Raw genomic sequence first — 17551 nt, forward strand, 5'->3', positions numbered from 1 at the left:
TTTGAAAGCCTCTCTGAGGACGTAATAGAAGACAGAGGCCGCTGGTAATCAACTCTTTGCTGCATTAGCGCCACCTCCTGGACCAGAGCAGGAACTTAGACACAGCAGGACTGAGTCTGCAGTCACATGATCTCTGAAGTAAAGACAGAGGGAGACACATGAAGAGTGAAAGTACTCTTCATGCAGAATGCTCCTTTTCTCTCTCCTATAGGATCATATTGTGTTTGGGTTTAGTTCTCCTGTTGTTCTACAGCAGTAAAATTGATGTAATACACAAAATAAACAACATATAACATCATCTGTTTGAATATTCTGTCACCATAATTTAACAGTTGAGGATCCTCCAGTGTCTTGAACAGTAACTCATGAGTTCAGGGCCATACTCCATCAAGGCAGAGAAAGGAACATCTGTTTATTTTGTTATTCTGTGAAGTCTCGCTAATATAAGTCAGAGTTCTGTTCCATCATTGTGGCTTATAGGAATCCCTGCTCTGTAACCATGGTAACTTATACTGAACTAGCCAGAGACGGTAGAGGATCCTTGGCTTAACTTAGCTGTGCTTCAATGAATCTCAAACGACTGGAAACTAAATCCCAAAAGAGAGTTCCACCAAGTGTTTTGGGGTTGGTTTTTTTTTTGTTTGTTTGTTTGTTTTTTTGCACTCGCATCACTTTTGTCATGTCCATGTTCGGAAACATAGGTTGAGACACACACACACACACACACACACACACACACACATATATATATATATATACGCACAGTATAGAGGAGAACAGGGTTGGTAGTCACACTTTTCTTCAACTGTATCCTTAATAGAGTCCCTTTCAATCTGCAGTGGAAGTCTACAGTCTCAGGTAGAAATATATTACCCTTACTCTTCTTCAGCTTATTCTGTTCAAAAGATGTGCACTGTCAAATATGTCTTGTGCACTTGTGACAACCATCCCCACTGTGGCGTTGGTTGTCTCTATGTTATTTTAATGGGGAAAAGAGTCATTATTAAAAATGTGTATTTCATTGAAAAGCAACAACCTAACAATATCCTGGATGGAGATCACAGAAACAGGAAAACAGAACAAACAACAAGAATTTTTAACAATAATTCATTAGAGAAACAATTCCCAAGAACGCTCATTCTAAACTAATTAAGTCAGTCAATATCACAGTCAGAGTCACAGTTGTGACAGATATATACTGACAGTCCAGGTGTGCAGTCCTCATGAGCCCACTTCTTGCACTGGATGCACTGCAGCCATGTCTCCTTGAGGCAGCTGTTAGAGAAGGGCTCCACACACACCAAGCAGAACACCTCATCTTCATCTGAGGATGGTGCGTGAGGTGCCCTGTGCCATTTAGCACCACTTCACCTGTGGGTGGGTTTGGGTCAGAATTTGGACAGTCAGTCACACTGGTTGGAGCAAGCGCTGGCTCTGGGAACACCTCCCTGTTGAGGGGGTATATACCACTCACCCGGAAGCCTGACTGAATGTTGGCCATCTTTACGGCAAGAGGGAAGGCTGCAGCCACAATCTTTGGGATGTCATGAATGGTCATGGTTTTTTCCTGGATTGCTTAAGATCCAGGCAGCTGAGGCAGCCCATTCTCTTTGGCACAGTTGAGTCCATCAACTGATAGTTGGGAGTTGTGGTTGTCAAGGAGCAGGAGACATGGTCTTTCTCTGCTGCTCCTTGTGTGCACCACAAAATATTTCAGAAAAATCCACAAAATGCTCCTCCTCCATCCAGCCACTAGGTTTTGCCCCTTCTGCACTTCCTGTGGGGGCGGAGTTTAGAAAATGGTCATGAGAGTTGACCCAGGGGAAAATAAAAATACGGAGGAATAATGTTCCCTGTGGCAGAGACAGCACAGGAAAGGGTGACCAGGGATCCCCTCTCTGCAGGTGACAAAGATCCCACCTGCTTGCAGCCTCTCCTGGCTACCACCTTGTTGGGTTTATGGACAGTGGAAATACTAGTTTCATCCATATTCCAGATGGACTGGGGCTCAAACTGGTGTCTTGCCATCACCTCCTCCAGGTTGTTGAAGAACTGGTCAACACTGTGCTTATTAAAAGGCACTGGCACAGGCAAAACGCTGGTAGCCTCCGGGGTCCTGATTGAAAGAGATGGATGTCTCTTCAGAAAGCCAGAGAACCAGTCTGCCCCGGCTACTTCCTTCTCTGCCCAGTTTGTGAGGACAGGGACATCATTGTTTGCAAACTTCAACAGGAGAGAGGCCAAAATAAATGTCTGAGGCAGTCATGATGTTTTCTGCCAGCTGACTTTGCTGCTCCTCACTGAAAACTAAACAGGTTTTGACATACCCCACTGGCAGGGATGAGCAAATTCCATCTCCAGCAACCTCTGATTTATTTTATAACAGTATCTTGCCAGTGGTCTGTAATTAATCTGATGGTTCTGTTGTGCAGCGTCACCTCTCAGACTGTATAGGAAGATTTAGCATAGGAAGATCATATAAGTTAAATGCAAATAAGAAATATAGTTGAATACATGTGGAAATCCAAAAGAATACCTCCCACACTGACAGAGGAGATGCAAAATACTGCACCCAACATCAGCCTCAAGTTCTCACCACAGGAAACCAAGTGGCCTTACCGTCCAGGTCCTACACCAGCAGAGTGTTACGAAACATGCAACAGCTGACGGGATTCTTATAGTTCACAAAGGTTTATCTGCTTAAATTATTATATTGCATTTTCAAATTTTTGTTGTGAAATTGAGAAACTTCAAATTTGGACTATTTTCATCAGGAAGTGCGTACAGTATATCACGGGTGGATGTTAAGTTCAAATTGTGGATATGCACAATATTTATTACATACCTATCATCTAGGTCAAATTCACCACATTATGGACATTTGTTTTTAAAGTGTCCATGTCTACATCAAACCTGTCAGATTTCAGAATCACTCAGGTCACACAGGTTTACTACCTCTGTGTTTGAGGGGCCTCCTTCTGGCGTGGCCCTGGCTGCAGCTGTGGGGTTTTAGGTTTTGCTCCTTGTGCCTCCAAACCCAGCAGTGGTGCCTCTTCCTCAGACGTAACTGCTGTCTCCCTCTTCTCCTCAGTCTTCCTCTGAATTTGCTGGTTTTGAGACCGTGGCCCTGTTCATTTTTTTAAAAGCATGCTCAGCTCTGCGACTGACCATCCCACCACTGCCACCATAAGAACTGTCGGCTTGAGTAACAGAGGTAGATTGAGTTGCTTTTATTTTACAAATACAGGGAGGGAAAAAAACAACCATGAAATAAATTGTTATCCATTTCACAGTCTGCAACTCTACTGCCAGTTCCCATGTTAAATAAATATAACTTATTAACAGAAACACAATTTCCCACTTACACTTTCATTAATTCAGCAACATGACCCATGACCCGTTTCATCTGCCATCAGCGCACCTGTGCAGGTGGCGGCTGTCTTCCAGTTATACACAGCTGAAGGATATTAATGAGCTGATTAGAGACTCCTGATGTATTGACTGACATTTCTGTCAAAGTCCAGCTACAGACTGATACAGACAATGAGTTACACACATTTCAACAGTTTTCACTGGAAATGTTTCAGTTCAGTTTTAATCAGGAAACATTTGGCAATGAGTGATTCCAACTGACTCCAGGTTACATATATTCTGATTGGTGGATTCATTTTGGAACTAATTCTTGGTGGATTACCTTTAAGCAGTGTTTGCCAGGTGCTACATTTTCCATTTTATAGTAAGAAAAGTTAAGTAAAATGGTGGGGAAAATAGGAAGCAGGACATTTTTTAAAAGGCTGCACATGCCACATTTTAGACACTCCAGACAAGTATTTTATATCACTGTGTTCAGCAGACTCCTCTCAAACAACAGAAAAGCTTTAGCTGATAGGATTTAATAGTCTTTGAATGGCAAGCCATAGTTGCTGTGTCTCTCAGCTGAATCATTAGTGTCCCTATTCAGAGGCCGCATCCTTCGGAGGACACTGTACAAAAGCGTGGCCCTTCGAAGGCCAAACCAAAATGAGACGGTCTGGTCTACAGTGGATTTTCGCTGGGCATCAGCAGCTGTTCCCGCCCTTAACATTGCGTCACAAGAGCAGCTCCTGTCGCCTAGCAACTTTGGCAACACATAACTTTACCTCAAAAAAACTTGTGTTCAAGGCCTGTGGTTTTAACAGTTGCTCCGTTTGCTGTTGGACTGAGCTGAAACGCAATATTACATTTAAAAGTGTAAACCTCAGGCCCTGGGTCAGTGTTGTTTGCTGTCATTACCAGCGCGCAGTGGGTCTTGGTGCAGGTTGGGCAACGTTGCCCAGGAAAAGAAGCACGAATTTGTCGGCTGTATTTGAAGGAGCCTTTGAAATGGGACTTTTCTAGTCACGCCGCTGTGACGCAAGCTGTCCTCAAACGCAGCCTCTGAAGGACGCGGCTCCTGAGTTGGGGCACAGCTCATGTCTCACTCAGTAGAAACTGAGCACTTAGGATCACCATGGCAACCTCTGGGTAAGGTGGTCATGAACAGCTGAATCAGATCAGTTAATTAAAAGACTTCTGGGATGTCTGTGGTGTTTATCAAACACTTTACTCTATACAACAGCATTGTCTCTATCAATATCCCACTTCTGCTGCACTAATCCGATGTAGGATACAGTGTTCACTTAATGACCCATAAATACACGTCTGTTACTTTAATATTATATCTATATTATATTATATCTTATAACCAATTTGTTTATTCTAGATATTCATCAACAAAACTGATTTCTTTTACGTAGGCCGCAGCTGACATCCTGGTGAGGTTGGAGGCTTTACAAGGATGAGAGATGAATAGTTATCCCCAAGGTTGTTTTAAAATCCAATTCCTTTATTCTGTATGAAAGCTATTTTTAAGTAAATATCATATTTTTGCCAAAGTATTTCAGTTACATGGTGATTTTATTGTCTTCAAGTATTGAGACAAAAGTTTGAAGGTATTTTTGGTGCCAAACAACTGAGCAGCTGTGACAGTGGAATTAGTAGTTGTATGTGTATCAGTAAATTCGAGGTCACAGAACTTGGCTGTGTGGAGGAAACTGGCTCCTGCGTTTATTTTGGCCGACAACAATGTGGAGCTGCTTTATGAGACTTGGTATTACCTCCGTCTTCACAATGCAATACAGGATATTACTGAATACAGAAAGGACCCTCCTATCTTACCCTCCTCTGAGCTACACTGGCCTACTCATCATAACAATACTGACCAACTCTCTTTATTCTGCTTTAATTTCACTCTGTAACTACCCAATATATTTACAGTTATTCCCAGTAATTATATTACTACAACTTGTCATTATATTGATTTCACTGATTTCACTTGAATGTTATTTCTTCACATTAATACATATTTAATAACGGCCTGTAAACTAAAGGGTTACCCTGACCCATACACAAATGTAATATATCTACATATAATGAATTTCCATATATGAAATATATATATATCTATATAAAATAAAAATGTGTCAAAATTATATATGAAACCTATTAGAAATTGGAACAATTTCATACATTGACATATATGTCTCACCCATACAAATATGTATGTTTATGTATATATGCTTATATTGTAAACATATGTTACATAAATATAAATCCATCCCAAAGCCTCATGTCTCATCTCACTGCGCTGCAGAACAGAGAGGTTCAGGAGATCCTTTGTTCCCACTGCCATCAGGCTGTACAACACCTCAGCCCTGTTATTATTATTATTATTATTATTATTATTATTATTATTATCAACAATGAGCTAATGGACACATGAATTTCCCCTAGGGGATAAATAAAGTATCTATCTATCTATCTATCTATCTATCTATCTAATAATATATCCTCTTATGGGTGACATACAATATATGGCAACATCACTCTTGATATAGGGACATATGTGTCATATATTCCATTTCTGTATGGTGAATTCTTCCATTCAAATAAATAAAGTGAATGATATGTAATCATCTTTAAATGGTTTGGATAATTATCAGACAGATGTAAGTTTAATATATAAAGTTTGGTTGGTCTCTGAGTAACTGAAGCAAATGGGTCAGACCCGTCCCTGATAACAGTTTACTTTTATTATCATCAGCTCAGTTTGAGCTGTGAAGGTGAGCTACTAAATGACCTTTCAAACATCAGGAGAAAAAGTTAAACTACATGTTAAATGTTGCTTAAATTGCTAATCACCTGAGCCGACATCTTAGGCCTCCAGAGTCCATCTTAACAGTTTGGCACATTTTAATACACTGCAAGAAATATCAGTAAATAAAATTATTCTTTTTTTTTTTCTTTTTTTTTTACAGTGGAGATAACCTCCCTCCTTAACTCCAACTCTGAGGGAGTGTTTCATAAAACTAAACTATGAAAGGAGAAAAGTGTAGTTTCTTCACTCTGACGTCACCTCCAGGCTTTTTGATGCAGAGCCTCTCCTTCAAACTCAGAGTGAGGAAGTGAATGTGGATATTTTGTACAGTGTGGAGCAGGGAGGCTTGGCTTCTCTGTAGAAGTGAAAGTAAAAGTAAAAGCCTCTAAAAAAAAAAAAAGCGCTGACACACAGCGTGACAGGGCCTCAGCTTATTTTAATTTCACCTTCATCTTCATCTTCATCCTCACCTTCCTCTCCTCTGCGGCTGAAGATGCTCCACAGTCTGAAGCCCACCGAGCTGCAGTCCAGAGGTTTCTGCTTTGAAAACAGCCGCAGGTAAGAAACACTGTGTCTGCTCATAGCGAGGCTGAGACAGCCACGATCATTTCTGCTACTGCGGCGTGTCTGTTTAATACTGAGTTTATAAAGTCAGCAGATTGTCCTGGTATTGTGCTTTTATTGTCTGTGGCACAGAAAGCAACACAATCCAGTTCAGACAGAGTCCACGTCCAGGTCCAGACCTCGACTTTGAAAGACAGAAGATCGTAATTTGTTTTTCAAAAAAAAGCTCTAGATTTAGTTTCAAAGCCCTCTGAGAACTGAACTGTGACTCCATGACCTTTTTATTTATAGGCCTAGAATTTAAATATGCTGAATATGAGAAATACAACAATCAGCAAGGGAAACAATGACTGTTGCCTGTCAAATGTACGTTCCCCCAGGAGGCACACAACACCTTCAGACTGTAGACCTTCATAAAGACAACAGCAAAACCTTCCCATTAAAAACAGGAGAGACATGAGGAGGATGAGTCAGATCCAGACATGCAGGTGTTCAGATTCCATTTTAACATTATTAAACTGGTATGAACAGAAACACAGTCTTAACCCAGATAGCAAATTGAAACTTCTGGCTTAATATATGCCACAGGTCTTCTGCCCAAGTCTGGCCCATATACTTCCACATCTGGGCAGAGTCCGGCTGTTATCCGCCAGTTGTGACTGGCAGCTGGAATATTGTGATCCAGATGTGGAGGTAGCATCTAAAATCATGCTGTATATGGGCCGGATTTGATGTGTGAAGTACTGGGCCAGAAGAAAACAAGTATGTGGGCCAAGTATGGGCCGGATCCGGGAAGGTTTGGATGCTCGACTGTTTTAAATGAGTGCAGAAGAAGATAATCTTGTAAGATGTGATCCATTAATACAGAGAGAAGCCAGTGATCGTTTGTTGATATGTTATTAATAAAATGCTCTCATATATAATTGAGTTTGAATTAGGGCTGAACAATTAACAATTAATCATAATATTATCATCAATATCGCAATACAGCCAAGTGCAATATCCAAATCACAGGAGGTGCAATTTTTCTGATGAAGGTAAAATGTGTCCCAACAACAGACCATAAATGAAGCGTTGTGTTGCCACAGAGACGCCCCTGTCTACAGATCATATTCTCCAGATGTAAAGGAACAGACCCAACAAATGATGGTGATGTGATTTTACAGATAGAATGTGTCTATCTGTTGTTTTTATAAATATTACTGATGTAAACACTGAACAGCTGTAACTGGATTTTATTTGTGGAATTTTCTTTTTTATTGCATTTTTTAAATGATAAGCTTATAAAAACACCAACCCCCCACCCACATACAAAGTAAGTAGATAAATGAATAAAATGTAAATACAGCAAGTAAACAAGTACCATATATTTTAAGATGTAAAAACAGACAATTAAAAAAAAAAGGAAAGAAGAAGAAAGAAAAAATAATGAATAACATAAAAAAGGGAATTAAGTTCAAGAGAGACTCTCCCAGATTTCAGGGTCTATCAGATCTGGATATTTGATATTTAGACAGGGCCGTTATCCTGTAATCACACTTCTTGTGGAACTCCAGATATTACAGAATTTACCAGGTGAGTTTATTTGTTGAATTTCAAAGTAAATCACTCTGTTGTGTGACGTGAAGCCTGTCTGTCCTTGTTAACACTGGTGGTCAGGACACAGTGTAGCTCTGTGTTAGTGGTCAGATATCAGGAGGGAGACAGTGAGTCCAGTCCGTCTGTCTCATGCTCACCCATTGTTTCCAGGAATGCAGTGTTGGAGTCCAACTTATCGGAGCTCGGCTACAAAGCTCCCAATGCCAGAAAAACAGGAACCACCATCGCCGGGATCGTTTACAAGGTGAGGACCTGACTCCAGTGTTTTCACCACAGACACATACAGACTGTAATCTGGTTTAGAAGTGAAGTGCGGTCCTGAGTATTTCCCTGTCCTGTTCCTCAGGACGGAGTGATCCTGGGAGCAGACACCAGGGCCACAGACGACATGGTGGTGGCCGACAAGAACTGCATGAAGATTCACTACATCGCTCCAAAGATCTAGTGAGTGAAAGCAGAGTTCAGGTCCACAGCAGGGGGAGTGGCTGTGTCCTCAGTGTTGGTCTGTCTTCATACTCAGGATGACTTTTTCTATCAGGACTCTGTCCTTGTGTAGACTGCGTCAATGTGGTTTATCACAGGTGTGGGCAGAGGTAAAAATGTGAGACATATTGAGGGGAAAAAATCTGAAATCTTGAGAATAAACTCATAATATGTCAAGAAACAAAATTATAATATTATGAGAATAAAGCTGTAATTTTAGGTTCCATGTTGTTTTAGAGGGGAAACATCAGACGCTTTAAAATGAGGAACGTGGAGCGTCCTGTGAAATTCTACTTTAGCAGAAGTTTCACTAATAAGGAGAGACTTCATCTTTTGGCTCCTCCTCATCATCATCATCATCATCAGCAGCAGCAGCAGCAGCATCAGGACATTAAAAAGATTGTGAAGAAACTGGGTTTATTCTATAGTTAGACAAACAGCAGCTGACACTGACTGTCCTTTCACCTGTTTGATTGGTTGATAAAATATTCCTAAAAAAATATGTTTTTAAGGACAGTTATGGAGGGCAGGGTGGGGCAGCTGTAGCTCAGGTGGAGCAGGTCAGGTATTTCTCACTGGTGGTTCAGTCCCCTTCCCCCTGTGCTTTAAGTATGTGCTGAATGTAATGTGTGTGTTCATACACAAACTAGAATCACCACCGTATGGTTGTATCCCTCCGCCACTTACACTAGTTTCAGGTTACATCCCTGTTTATCCAGAGTCATAGAAAATATGAAGCATGTGTGTGAGTCTTGAGTAATGGCTAAAAAGGGTTTTATGAGGTCACACTGACCTTTGACCATCAAAATCTCATCAGTTCGTCTTTGAGTCCAAGTGAACTTTTTACCAAATTCGAAGTGTCGTCTGTCACATCCTGTAGCTGCTGCGGCGCCGGCGTGGCTGCAGACGCAGAGATCACCACGCAGATCATGGCGTCCAACGTGGAACTGCACACGCTCAACACCGGGCGACCACCCCTTGTCGCCATGGTAACCCGACAGCTGAAACAGATGCTGTTCAGGTTTGTTTTCTTGTGTTTCTGTACATCAGTTCACCTGTTGGCCTCCTCACCTGGGACAGGTTGTTCAGATGAAGGTGGAGCAGAATGTGGTAAATGTCAGTTATTTTTTATTGTGTGAGGTTTTGAACATAAAGCGAACAGGTCTGAGATCAGTCTGTAAACACATCACAGAATGAGTGTAAGTAAAACAGAGTTCTGGTTCAGTTTTAGCGGGAAAGATGAATTCATTTTGTGTCACAGTCTGTTGTGAGTCAGGGTGAACTCAGACTTGTTTCCGCTGAACGAGGGGAAGCAGCAGTGACGTCTGTCTGGTGTTTCAGGTACCAGGGTCACGTCGGTTCATCTCTGATTGTTGGAGGAGTTGATGTGACTGGAGCTCACCTGTACAGCGTTTACCCACACGGCTCCTACGATAAACTGCCTTTCCTCACCATGGGTACGTTGGTGTGTTTACTGTATGAACTTCACTGTATACTGAATGAAAACAGTTTAAATTTGAATAAAGTTTCCTGATGTTTGGTTGTGGTTCCAGGGTCTGGAGCTGCAGCTGCGGTCTCTGTGTTTGAGGACAGATTCAAACCAAACCTGGAGGTGAGACCTTCCTTTCATCTGGTGTAATCTAATCAAACTGCGCTGTCTGTGTCAGCATTTGAAATTCATTCATGCATTCTTGCTATGAATGAATTTCAACGGGATAGTTTTGCTCCGACAGCTGAAGCACCACAGTCCAGTGCCCAACAAACCTGGCTTGAAGTGATGACCCCACCACGGGCAACAAAGCTGGTACTTGGGCCCCCCTCACTAAGCTGACACATCTCAGAGCGCCAGCCATGCAAATGCTTCACACTGCGAGCCTGAGATTTTTCCAGATTCTGTTTTGCCAGTTGACCAGCCATGAAAAATCTCTGTCTGAAACCACTGTGTGAACATCTGCTAACAAAGACACAACATCAAGACAAGCGGCTAAAACCACAAATGACAAATGTGAATCATGTGAACAGACGTAGAATAAACAACCAGTAGAAATAAGAAACTCAGAAGTGTTACACTGTGACACAGACACATTCAGACTAAACTGGGTCTGTTTGTTTTTTTCCTACATCTAGTTTTAGTTTAGTTTATTTATTTATTTGATAGGGATGATGAATTTTAACATAGTTTCAAAACATGTATGTAAACATGTTTATGATGTAAACTGACGAACTTGGAGCTGACCACCTGGCAGTGTGTCGTGTTGCTCATGTGCAGGAGATGTGAGCAGATGGAGAAGTGAGGAGCTTCTTTTGGGCTGGAGGAGTTGGAGGAGTCTGATCCCCTGGATGTCCTGACCCTGTCTGTTCCTTTCTCTTCCAGCTGGATGAGGCGAAGCAGCTCGTACGGGACGCCATCGCTGCAGGGATTTTCTGTGACCTGGGTTCAGGCAGCAACGTTGACTTGTGTATTATCACCGCAGCTGGAGTGGAGTACCTGCGAGGTTATGACAAGCCCACGACGAAGGGCAAGAGGTGAGACTGTAGATACTGTACCTTTGATCAGAAGAGCATCAGTCATGTCTCCTCCAGCCCTTCTCCCGCTGATCTTCTGTTGCATTCAGATGTAAAAGGAAATCTGAGTTCCTTCAGTGGTACTGAAGCTCCTAATGTTGTGTCATTAATCAAACTAACAGTGTTTCTCCTCCCTGTCTGTTTCCAGAGAGGGACAGTACAGGTACAAACCAGGCACCACGGCCGTCCTCTCCAAAACTGTGACTCCACTCTCCCTGGATGTGGTCGACCAGTCTGTTCAGATCATGGACACTGAATAAAATACAATAAAAAATACTTTATACTGGAATAAACTCTGTTCAATGTGTGGTGATAACATGTTGGTGTAGTGATAAGGAAATACCAGTGTGGTGCAGGATGTAAAAGGTTGTCCCACAGCATCACTTACTGTAAAAGCCCTGTTGTAATAAAATCTGCGTTTGTTAAATGATCCGAGTCTCGATGTTGTTTGGTGACACTGGTGCTTTTTGACAAAATCATTAATAATCATTTAAAATACTTCCCTCGTCGTATTAATGATCATTTACTGAACAATAATTTTATTCTACTGCGGTTTAACTCTGACTGGTTTTTAAATAGACCTCCAATCATCTCCCTCTGTCTACGTCCAGCCTAAAGGTGCGTTTCAGCCTCTCACAATAACAGTGCGTCACACACACACACTGGTTTATGTCTACTCCGATCACATTCCGCCCATTTATCGAGTTCAAATAGCTCTCATCAAGCGCTCCCAAAACGTTTGCCCCGCCCAGTTGCTCTAACCCAATTGGTTGAGCTGGTAGAGAGGCGTCGTTTGAATTTCTGTGGCTGTTGTGTTGTGGTCGCTCGGTGCTGTTCAACCTCTTCACTTCACTGTATTTTGATAAAAGCCCGGGTCATTGTTCAGCTCCTCAGGTGAGTTTACAACCAATATAAACACACCGAGTTAATGTGCATTTCTATGGCGATAGCAGTTGGCAATTAGCAGCTAAAAGTAAACGTGCCGTTACGGTGAGTACGGAGCTAACACTAGCTGCTAACTTCACCGTGTGAGTGTTCTGGTGCAGCCGTTGTCAACTGAAATAAAACAATACCCTAAGTCTTTCTCCGTGACTCGGTCTCACAGGGAGAAAATGGAAACGTTATTTTAACCTGTTGTCCTCACTTTGTTGTTTCCCATCTGACCAGGATCCACAGGCGAATCAACTCTCTTATTACAGTTTTTCTCAATGGCTTTGATGCATTTCACTCATCAGAAACATCATTCTCACAGCTCTCGATGCAGTTCTCAGAACAGTTCATGCATTTCTCCTAACAATAAACCACGTACAAAAGCCTCTACAACAATCAAAACATTGTTCACGTGTTGAAACATGCAAAGTCAGTCACTTCAACGTTGTCACCAATGAATTAAACCTTTTCACCAGAGCTTCAAGACTTAGACTCCAAATGTTTTGATCTTTATTTAAAACCCTGACTGACTTTAGGAAAAGAGAACTGCAAAGTTATAGAGTGAAACATGTTCAGATACACAACACTTTACTACGGTTCATTCATGCTCGTATTCACAGTTTATCCTCAGTCTGACTTTAATCAGTGAAATTATTTTCTACTGTGTGTTTTTTATTCTAGTTCTTTTACATTTAACCTTGTTGAATTTCACTTTATGACGTCACTATAACTGAACTTACCCGCAGGTATCAGTGTTTCTTCTCATATCATATTTATACTTTGTTCATGGTTCTTATTATGTTGCTTATAATGAACAACTCCACCCTTTTTTAACTGAGCCAGTTGATAACCTGTTTCGTAGTACAGCTGATCCAGGATGGACAATGTTAGGTTCAGTTAAACCAGACAACAGAAAGTTATCCTGGGTTTGTTGAACCTGCTTCGTTGTTCAGACCTCGGATCATGTCTTCAAAATCATTTATTTGTTTGTTTACAGGTTTATGTAGGACCATACAGATGTTAGTTAATGAAACGGATGTGGTGTGTATGAGCATCTGGGTCAGTTCTACTGGAGGTTCTGGGAGTCTCCCTCAGAATCAGGGGCCTGGGGAGGATCTGCTCCCTGAGATCAGTTTATCTGATGATTGATAGATGAAGTTTATTTACAGCTGTTATCTGACCTACAGTCCAAAACCTATATTCAGTTTAAAGTGAACAATATCACAGACTGTTTTATATCCTGTTCAAAATCTGTCCTTTAACAACATTTTAGTTTTTAACACATATACATTTATTATGTTTAGTATATTTTAATTCATTTTATTTACACGATAGTTCAACACTGAATATTATCATCCCGCCTCAATCTGACCGACCAAGACAAGTTTCTGACAACTGTTTTTGTAAAAACCATTAACTGAAATCACCTGAACATAAAACACAGCACTGCTTTTAGTTTTTGTTTCCATATGGAAAGAGGAATTTGATGATGAATGATTAGTTGGTTATCAGAATTAATGATACATTTTCTGACCACCTGCAAATCCTGTCAGTACTCCACATGTGTTCATGTTTGTGTTTCAGCTGTTTCAATAACTGAGTGAATGGAACAAAAATCATCAACCTGCTGATCTTTGATAACGTCTTTCACAGTCTCACCTCGACTGGTGTATTGTTTCTTCCTCCTGTGATCCTAACCTGTGTTGGAGGCGATGCGTCATAATACATCTACCAGCCGCCGGAAGGGCAAAACCCCTCAACGTCGCCCCCCCGCACCGGCACCAACACCAGGGACCTCCGGTTCAAAACCCAGGTCCCCGAGAAAGAGCAGACTTTCAGGTGAGACTGAGTTTATTTCTATGTTATTTATCCAAACAAGAGATCACAACATGCTATATACAATATAAAATACAGAAAAAAGGGAATGTACATGATGTACCAGTTCATGTGTACAGCAGCTTCAGAAAGTCTTCAGACCACTTCCCTTTATTACAGTGTAGATTTCATTTTAAATGGAAACAAAATTTTCCCTTTTAAGTTGTAATCTGTAATATGTTTGTTGTGGAGAGGAGGACACCTCTGTGGATCGTTCAGCTGCTGGTAAAAACCTGCTGAACGTCTGCTTCATAAGTTTTCAGAGAAACAATCAGAACAAAGGTTAGCATCAATCTCAGCTCCAGCTCTTCCCTGAGTCTCTGTCCTCCGTACAGCGTCGCTCAAACTCTGAAGTTAAATGTCAAACTGCTTCATTCAGTGATTTTAATGGTTAGAATCACCAGGTCTGTTTGATTTCCTGAACCACTGACACTGAAGGAATCCAAACCGGGAGGAGCTTACAGTGATGGTGGTGAAGACGACACCTCCCATGATCCCATGCTACTTCATGATGTAACCCAACGCCATCTTTTGTTATTGTTTTGATTGAGAGACCCTTGTTACAGACTGAGTGTTTAATCTACACACTAATTCAGAACTTCTGAAGGGGGTCCTACAAAGAACTGGATTAAGGAGGATTAATGAGAGATTTCAATTTTGATTTGAACATGTTTTCATTTCGTCATTATGGGTGACAGAGTGTAGACTGTCTCGATAAAATCCCAAATGTATCAATTTAGAGTTAAATCTACAAGGCGTCTGAAACACAAAATAAACACACACAAGACAAAAGCTTGTCAGTGAAGAGGATACTGATTCTGAAAATCAGTTCAATCCAGAGCTGAGATCCTCAAACAGAAAAACCTCTATCCTCTATCAGACATTTAGTAAAACATGTCTCTACTCCACAAGCTAACATAAATACATTAAAAACACTTCCCTCTGGTATTTGTCAAGTGGTGCTCTCACCTCCTGTAAAACATCAAACCCTCTGTGTCTGCCCTCCAGAGCTGGCTCCTGTGACTCCTAGGAAGAGGAGGTTTCGACCAGGAACCAAGGCCTTAATGGAAATCCGCAAGTACCAGAAGAGCAGCGACCTTCTGCTCAGGAAGGGACCGTTCTCTCGCCTGGTGAGTAACAGCAGCAAACCACGAGGAGCATATGAATGCTGTAGTTGATGTCTGCGCTCAGAAATCTTCTGTTCTTCGTCATTCATGAACAGGAATCAGCCCTATGCTCTAAAGAGCTCCTGGTACAGTGGTGGTGACTGATCTGTTGTTTGAGGTTAAAACTGAAACACTGAATCACAGCTTGACATGGATTTGATGAACAAGAATTATATGAAGTTTTGCCAATGAAATTAATTCTATAACCTCCAGGTGTAGATTTTGTGAATGAACTGGAACTGATCTTCCTCTGGTTCAGGTTCGTGAGGTGTGTCATAGTTTTTCCAGAGAGGCTCTGAGGTGGCAGGTCTACGCTCTTCTGGCCCTGCAGGAGGTAAGCAACCGTCTCCACAGCCGAGCTGATCGTCTGTTCTGTTTATACACATGTCCTCAAACTCAGAACACCTCAGACTGATGATTTCAGTCAGGGATAAAACTAAAACCGAGGTTGAACATTTTCACTTGGCTTCAAACATAATTCATAAAACTCTTACTGTAACCATAAAACCCCAGTCACACACAGACCCTCGTATAGACGTCTGTGTGCAGACCGTACATGTAGCACCGACTGCACATGCTCCAGATAACAACATGGAGTCTTGATTTGAAGAGAGGTTGTGTGAGGAGGCCTGATGTTACCCACATTTAAGATTCTCTGTGGATTCATGACTTTCAGCACCTGTGTTCAAATCAATATAAAATAAAGAAAAGTGCAGCTTTTATGTTTAAGTCTAAAAACTGATCTCTGATCAGCTTTTTAGTAGAGATGAAACAGTTACCGGTTTAAAGCTATATCACGGTAGAAATGCCCGATGGTTAGAAGTAGATTTTAAGTATCACTATAACCGTTTATTTCCGTGGTTAATTACAATGGTTAGGTTCTGTACAGCATTAACCAGCAATAGTCTCCCAGACACATGCGCCACAAGCACTGCTCCAGAGATTCTTCAGCCTTCTAAAACCTTTCCACTCCAAAGTTGGCAGGTATAAGTAAGTTTTTAAAAAGTGAGTAAGCCTGCTGAAAAAAGTGATAATACTGATAACCATGATAATTTTGTTCACTGTAATCGTGAAACTGGATTTTTCTATCACTTCATCTGTACTTTTTAGTTCCTGTATAGCAAAATGATCACAACACAGAGATGCTACTACACTAACTGAATCTTCATCAGAGCTGATGGTCATTTGATCTGTGTGATGCCTGATGTTGTTTGAAGCCTGACTGATTTGTCCGGACGTCTGTTGGTATTAAGAGTCAGTCAATAAATGAGCTGAATTCACTGAAGCTGTACACACACTTTCTACAGTCAAAGCTTGGATAAAAAAGAGTGATCATCTCAATCATTTGATCTAACCACAGCACTTATTCTTCCTCCTCCCAGGCTGCAGAGGCATTTCTTGTGATGTTATTCTCAGACGCTAACCTGTGCGCCATCCATGCCAAGCGGGTAACCGTGTTCCCCCGTGACATTCAGCTGGCGAGGAGGATCCGCGGGGTGGACAACCTTTAAAACATGAGAGCACCAGCCGAATGACTCTGACGTTCCGTCACCACTCAGTCCCATCAGTTCAGACTAGTGTTCTGACTCTGCTGCATGTTACTATCATTTGGCCATTTATCACGGAGCCAACAAGTTCCGATTCATATCACTGAGTTCACTTCAGGTCACCTACAGGTTCTCGACTGCTGAAGAAGAAGAGAATGAAAATAATTCTGATGGTTATGTTGTATTTTTATATGTTGTAGAATAATTGTGCTATCCAGAATGCATTGGATGTGTTAGTGTGGTTACTACTCTTATATATTATGTTGTGTGAATGTTGTTCCCCAATGAATAAATTGTTAATAAACAGCAAGATTTTTTCTATTACCTACCTGTTGTCTTATTTTGATCTGGACACAGATTTGATCTCATTGTCTCCTCATGTGATGTTACCAGTGATGATATTACAGTTCAGTAGAAACAGTCAGTTTGGTCTAAATAACGACAAATGATTGAGGGAAGGTCATTTTTTCATCCTTTAGTGCCAATCACAGATCCTCCTTTCAATGTCCCAGTCAGATCTGTTCTTACCTGCACTCTGAGCCACCTGGGACCAGCACTGAGGCAGTTTTGGTGCTGTAATCATGATTGGTTGGGAATCTCACTGTCTACTTCCTGTAGCATCAGTGAGCTCTGGCCACTGATCTGTT

General features: G+C 41.4%; 3 protein-coding genes across 3 annotated transcripts in view; 2 read left to right on the plus strand and 1 right to left on the minus strand.

Moving 5' to 3' along the window:
- The window catches only part of LOC111659637 (histone H4-like), a 1818-nt gene extending 317 nt beyond the window's left edge, over positions 1 to 1501 (minus strand). The window contains exon 1 of the mRNA XM_023412654.2: positions 1475 to 1501. Coding sequence (XP_023268422.1) covers positions 1475 to 1501 — 27 coding nt within the window. The remainder of the gene's footprint in view (positions 1 to 1474) is intronic.
- A 5044-nt stretch (positions 1502 to 6545) lies between these two features.
- On the plus strand, positions 6546 to 11816 carry psmb10 (proteasome 20S subunit beta 10). Its single transcript, XM_023412625.2, has 8 exons — positions 6546 to 6733; positions 8489 to 8582; positions 8685 to 8782; positions 9702 to 9842; positions 10163 to 10278; positions 10375 to 10433; positions 11196 to 11347; positions 11535 to 11816. Exons 1-8 carry the CDS (start codon positions 6669 to 6671, stop codon positions 11644 to 11646), a joined length of 837 nt encoding a protein of 278 aa, XP_023268393.1. The 5' UTR covers positions 6546 to 6668; the 3' UTR covers positions 11647 to 11816.
- Positions 11817 to 11934: 118 nt separating this feature from the next.
- On the plus strand, positions 11935 to 17228 carry cenpa (histone H3-like centromeric protein A). The gene is made up of 5 exons (XM_023412627.2): positions 11935 to 12280; positions 13970 to 14155; positions 15200 to 15321; positions 15617 to 15691; positions 16740 to 17228. The coding sequence occupies exons 2-5, from the start codon at positions 14029 to 14031 to the stop codon at positions 16866 to 16868; spliced, it is 453 nt and encodes a 150-aa protein (XP_023268395.1). The 5' UTR covers positions 11935 to 12280; positions 13970 to 14028; the 3' UTR covers positions 16869 to 17228.
- Positions 17229 to 17551: the final 323 nt, after the last annotated feature.

The sequence above is a fragment of the Seriola lalandi genome, unplaced genomic scaffold (assembly GCF_002814215.2).
Source record: "Seriola lalandi dorsalis isolate HSWRI2012SDOR001 ecotype SW California unplaced genomic scaffold, Sedor1 jcf7180002054484, whole genome shotgun sequence".
NCBI classification, from domain to species: domain Eukaryota; kingdom Metazoa; phylum Chordata; class Actinopteri; order Carangiformes; family Carangidae; genus Seriola; species Seriola lalandi.

Coding starts and splice junctions, on each gene's coding strand:
- cenpa (XM_023412627.2), top strand. CDS start 14,029: ATGCGTCATAATACATCTACCAGCCGCCGGAAGGGCAAAACCCCTCAA. Junction 14,156..15,199: donor GAGAAAGAGCAGACTTTCAG/GTGAGACTGAGT, acceptor TCTGCCCTCCAG/AGCTGGCTCCTGTGACTCCT. Junction 15,322..15,616: donor AGGGACCGTTCTCTCGCCTG/GTGAGTAACAGC, acceptor CCTCTGGTTCAG/GTTCGTGAGGTGTGTCATAG.
- psmb10 (XM_023412625.2), top strand. CDS start 6,669: ATGCTCCACAGTCTGAAGCCCACCGAGCTGCAGTCCAGAGGTTTCTGC. Junction 8,783..9,701: donor TACATCGCTCCAAAGATCTA/GTGAGTGAAAGC, acceptor CACATCCTGTAG/CTGCTGCGGCGCCGGCGTGG. Junction 9,843..10,162: donor CTGAAACAGATGCTGTTCAG/GTTTGTTTTCTT, acceptor CTGGTGTTTCAG/GTACCAGGGTCACGTCGGTT.